This window comes from Protobothrops mucrosquamatus, unplaced genomic scaffold (assembly GCF_001527695.2).
Source record: "Protobothrops mucrosquamatus isolate PMUCROS unplaced genomic scaffold, P.Mucros_1.0 scaffold2486, whole genome shotgun sequence".
NCBI lineage: Eukaryota > Metazoa > Chordata > Lepidosauria > Squamata > Viperidae > Protobothrops > Protobothrops mucrosquamatus.
Window position 1 is genome coordinate 2156 of NW_015388554.1, and position 5835 is coordinate 7990.

The 5835-nt window shown below is 43.9% G+C and overlaps 1 protein-coding gene across 1 annotated transcript in view; it reads right to left on the reverse strand.

The window, feature by feature from the left end:
- Positions 1-702: 702 nt before the first annotated feature.
- LOC107295784 (ATP-binding cassette sub-family C member 9) overlaps positions 703-5835 on the reverse strand; it is a gene marked incomplete at its 3' end in the record, with an annotated part of 21665 nt that continues 16532 nt past the window's right edge. The window contains exons 7-8 of the mRNA XM_015825111.1: positions 2321-2527; positions 703-889 (exon numbers count right to left, since the gene is read on the reverse strand). Of these exons, the coding sequence (XP_015680597.1) occupies positions 703-889; positions 2321-2527 (394 nt within the window). The remainder of the gene's footprint in view (positions 890-2320; positions 2528-5835) is intronic.

Genomic DNA, 5835 nt, shown 5'->3' on the forward strand with positions numbered 1-5835 from the left:
CCCAGTCCCACCTCCTTCTGCCAGAGACCCTCAAATCTGTCCCACTCCTGCCCAGGCCCCCACAAGCACCCTTGACGCGAACGATGTAGAGCTGGCCATGCCCACCCAGTAGGCCACACCCACTCCATCCATGCCCACCCAGTAGGCCACCCCCCCCGAGGGCAACAGCAATGCTGATGCTGCCCTCAATGAAATTGAGTTTGACACCCCTGTGTTAAACAATCAGTTCTATTACCACTCCTGTCATGTATCATGCTATATCATAGAACTGGGTAACCAAGTCTACCTCCTCTTTTATTGTGCTTCTTCCACATTAGAGTGCTCTTACTCAACATGTCTTAAGATTAATTAAGTTTATTTATTAGATACAAATCCCACCTTTCATCCCAAATGGCCTATATCAGTGTGCTGTATATAAAACACTTGACTGTAATCATATGGACTATATTTCACTTTAATTATACTGAAATATCAATGAAGTAAGTTCAATTATTTTTTGTCCTAGCTTTTCTATTCCACTGTGTTGTGGACTACAGCGTCTGAGATACCAGTCAAAGGCCAAGATGGGTCTCAGCCCAGGAAAGTTGCATATCCATGGTATAAATAGTTTTATCTGTCTTTTATCCCACTTTACCCTGTCATTTTTAAGAACAAGCAAATTAAGTAAAGGTGTGAAGAATTCAAATCCTTATCAAAACCTACAAGTGGACGAAATCAAGTCATTATTCACCAGTAAAGCTCCTCGTAAGTTGATGCCAGTTTCTATGGTAACATAATAGGAGGCCTGGAGGAATGTCCTCTGAAGGATAAGTGCCAGGAACAGGAGAACAGCCAGGACATAACTGTCTTTGAGGATATCTCTTGAGGTGAGGAATGGCTCTGTAGTTACCTTTGGAGTAAAAAAAAAAGAAAAGAAGAAGAAGAAGAAGCTTCAGAAAGCTTTGAAAGCATTCTCCAAAGGAGAAAAGGAACAATTATGAGCATCAGGGGTGATCAAACTTAGCAACTTTAAGACTTGTGGACTTCAACTCCCAGACTCGACTGGCTGGAGAATTCTGGGAGTTGAAGTCCATAGGTCTTAAAGTGGCCAAGGTTGGACAACCCTGACCTACACAGAGAATCTGAATCAATTAACAGGGCAATTGTATACTAGCCTCTTCAAAACCCTATTGAATTCAGCAGGGTTTATTCTAAATTTAAGTAAGTAATTTAAATCTTCTAGTCCAGCCCCCTACTCAAGCAGGATACCTATACCATTTCAGACAAATGGTGGTCCAATCTCTTCTTCAAAACCTCCAGTGTTGGAGCATCCACACCTTCTGGAGGCAAGCCATTCCACTGATTAATTATTCTCACTGTCAGGAAAATTTCTCCTTAGTTCTAGGTTGCTTCTCTCCTTGGTTAGTTTCCATCCCATTAACCTCTTGCCCTGCTGTTTGATGCTTAGAAAATAAGATGACCTCTTCTTCTTTGGGGCAGCCCCTCAAATATTGGAACACTGCTGTCCTGTCACCCCAGTCCTTCTTTTTCACTAGAGTACATAGACCAGGCATGTCAAACACAAGACCCGGGGGCCGGATGCGACCCGCGAAGTGGTTTCATGTGGCCCGCGAAGCCATCCTGAAAACAGTGAGGGAACGGCCCCCACTGCCTTGGCCCTGGCCCAGGCCAGCCGGGAGCCAATGTACAATTTTGTGGTGGCCATCTTGGCACTTGCCCTGGTGGACCATGCCTTGGCACTTGCCCCGGTCCCACCCCCTTCTGCCAGAGACCCTCAGATCTGTCCCACTCCTGCCCAGGCCCCCATAGGCACCCTTGATGCGAATGATGTAGAACTGGCCACGCCCACCCAGTAAGCCACACCCACTCCATCCACGCCCACCCAGTAGGCTGCACCCACCCTGGCCACACCCACCACCCCCCCCCCCAGGGCAACCGCAATGCTGATGCGGCCCTCAGTGAAATTGAGTTTGACACCCCTGACATAGACCCAATTCCGTAACTCCAGCTTTTCCCCAGGGTGAAAGAAACAGATGTACAGAGACAGGATATGAGGAAGAAAAGCTGGTTAAGAATATCAAGAGGCAAATAGACAAATAAATAGTCTAGGTCAGGGGTGGGGAACCTTGGCTCTTTTATGACTCGTGGACTTCAACTCCCAGAATTCCTGAGCCAGCCATGCTAAGGGGAAAGGGAGAGGTTTCCAAGCTGAGCCATGCTGGCTCAGGAATTCTGGGAGTTGAAGTCCATGAGTCATAAAAGAGCCAAGGTTGCCTACCCCTGGTCTAGGTCATTACACCTGCCAGAATGGTTAACTTACATCGGTGGCATTGCTGGGTGTAGAATTGTTCTTATTGGGGTTTTCAGATAAAGTCTCAATGATGCCAGAAATGCAAAGTGGTCCAGCAAACCCCAGGAGGTCTGCTAAATAGCGGAACGTGCTGCTGAGGAGAATGGGGCGCCCAAAAGCCCGATACATCGCTAACCAGATGGAAGGAGTACAGTTGGGATGGTCAGCCACTTTTTTCTGAAAAAAGAAAAAAAAAAGTAGGGGGAATCCAACAAATCATGATTTAATAACCATCATTCATTTTTCTTATTATGAATTATAGTAATTATTATCTTTTAATTATTAATAATGAAAAGGTAAAGGTTCCCCCTGGATAGCGAGGCACACAGAATGCTATTACCTGTTCATCTACTCGCATTTGCATGCTTTCAAACTGCTAGATGGACAGGAGCTGGGAGCAAGGAAGGGGACCGCAATCCATTGCCCGGCTGTTGACTTTCCAGCTGACAAGCTCAACGTCTTTAACCATTGAGCCAACAATCAGAAGCTGTAACCCAGGGGTGTCAAACTCAATTTCATTGAGGGCCACATCAGCATTGCGGTTGCCCTTGGGGGGCCGGGTAGGTGTGGCCAGAGTGGGCGTGGATGGAGTGGGTGTGGCCTACTGGGTGGCCATGGCCAACTCTACATCGTTCGCGTCAAGGGTGTCTGTGGGGGCCTGGGCAGGAGTGGGACAGATCTGAGGGTCTCTAGCAGAAGGGGATGGGACCAGGGCAAGCACCAAGGCATGGTCCATTTCTTCATTCCTCACAAAGGGTGACACCTCCCCAGCATGCACCGGGGGCGGGGCCGATGCAGCAGGGGCTGGTTCCTCGCTGTTTCTAGACGGCCTTGTGGAGCTAAGACTGAATGCGTTTCAGAATAGATGGCCACCACAAAATTGTACATTGGCTCCCGGCCGGCCTGAGCCAGGGCCAAGGCAGTGGGGGCCATTCCCTCACTGTTTCCAGGATGGCTTCATGGGCCACATGAAACCACTTCGCGGGCCACATCTGGCCCCCGGGCCTTGTGTTTGACATGTCTGATGTAACCGGTCCAGAATACTCAGTTTTGCATGCTCTGTGGTTTATCCGAATCACACCACTGCTGCTTGACCAGCACTGGGGCCCAGTTGCTTTCTGGGTGCAATTCAAGGTGCTGGTTATCAGCTTTAGAGCCCTCCATGTAACAGAGTTAGGTTATTTGCAATATTGTGGGGTCCTTGGTGCTCTCTAAGCTTGGTTGTTTTCTTGCAGATGTTTCATTACCCAGCTAGGTAACATCATCAGCATAGCACTGATCAGTGTAGCTCTGATGATGTTACTAGTTCGGTATAATAAAATGTGTGCAAGAAAATAGCCAATAGCCAGAGGGTGACAAGGACACCATAGTTCAACCCTGTGCTACAAATATTGTCTTCTGTGGGTGTTTGCCTCTACCTTTTTAGTCTTCGTAAGAGCGAAAAACAGTCATAAATTTAAATTTAATACCCAGAGTAGGCATGAGGGAACCAATCCAACCTCGGAATAATGAAGAAAGAGTAAAAGATCTATTATTATTATTCATATTATTGAAGACTAAAAATGTCCATTGTCAGTGATAACGTTGTTTTTCCTTCCTCTCTTTTTATACCCAGGTAAACAGAAAAAACATAAAAGCATTTCAGACAAAGGTTTGCCAAGTTCCTGATGGATAGATTGGGTGACAACTTTCATCCATCTCAGCCAAGTAGTCTTTCACAGTTACAATACATCCACATGGCGATTTTCCAAGGAACTTAGACACGGCTCAACATATTTGGAGGTTTGCGTTATATAATATCTAACTCATCTGTCATGCTTGCCAAGTAATAATGTACTAAATCATGTATGTTTGCTTGTGTAATTTCCTCCCCGTCGCCCGCCCCATTTATTGATTTTGAACTGTGGAAATCTAGAAAAAGCTGGGTTTTTTAAAAAAAGAAAATGCAAGTGAGTTGAAGATGCAGGAGGCTATAAACATCCTGCTGAAAAATATGGACACCTTTGAAAATTAGCCTGAAATTAGAAGCAGCTTGGGATAGTTCTCTGCTTCGGTTTAACATTTTGAAATTCCACCCGTCCTTTCCTATCCCGTTAATTTTCTTATCTCATTGCTCTTTTTTCTTCCGTTTTTCTTTCCCTCTTTTTCCACTGGAGCTACTATCCACGTCGTTTTTCTCATTTTCATCTTGCAGCTCGCTTTCTCCCATTACAGGTAAGTGCTTTGACTTACGACAGTTCATTTAGTGACTATTCGAAGTGACTTATGATAATTTTCCACGTGGCCGTTGCAGCATCCACATAATCACGTGATGAAAATTCAGACTGACTCATAGTTATGACGGATACAGTATCCCGGGGGTCACGTGATCCCCTTTTGCAAACTTCTGACGTGCAAAGTCAACGGGGGAAGCCAGATTCACTTAACAACGGTGTTACTAACTTAATAACTGAAGTGATTCACTTAACAACTGTGGCAAGAAAGGTCGTAAAATGGGGCAGAATTGTCTCGCTTAGCCACAGAAATTTGGGTTCAATAGAGGTTGTAAGTCGAGGACTAACTGTACTTCATTAAGTTCAATGTTTACTCTTTATATAAGCACACATATATACAGGTTTGTCTCACGATCGAAGATGGAATTTCTGCTAGTATTGACAAACATAAAAAATAGGAAGCCAGCATATTTGATTTAGAATGAAAATTATTATTATTATTATTATTATTATTATTATTATTATTATTATTATTAATCATTGCACAGTCAGCCAGATGTTCAGACAGGATTTGGCATTTACCTATCGAGTCCTTATCAAGAACCTGGGATAGGCAGATGTGGATGTTTGGTGTTATTACAGATATCATCGCAGGATGGAGGCGGTTCCTAGTAAGGCCGCCTTTTGCAATTGACTAGTGGCGAATTTGTCAATGCCAATGGTGTTCAAGTGGTGCTCCAGTTGTTTTGGGATTGCACCCAAGGCGCCTATTACTATTGGTACTACCCTTGCTTACTTTTGCCACAGTCTTTCTATTTCTATTTGTAGGTCTTTATATTTTGTTATCTTCTCCAGTTCTTTCTTGTCTATTCTGCTGTCTCCAGGCACTGCCACGTCCACTATCCAGACTTTTTTGTCTTTCTTATCGACAGTTGTTAAGTCTGGGGTGTTATGTTGCAGGTGCTTGTCTGTTTGAATTCTGAAGTCCCAGAGCAGTTTAATTTTATCATTTTCTATGACTTTCTCTGTTTTATGATCCCACCAGTTCTTGCTTACAGGCAAATGATATTTCTTGCAGATCTTCCAATGCACCATTGTTGCTACTTTGTCATGCCGCTGCTTGTAGTCAGTCTGTGCGATCTTCTTGCAGCAGCAGATTATTATTATTATTATTAATCATTATTAAATTATACATTAAATTATTAAATTATTAAATACAATAATTCAATAATCGGATTATATAAATATTACATAAATACAATTTAATAATTA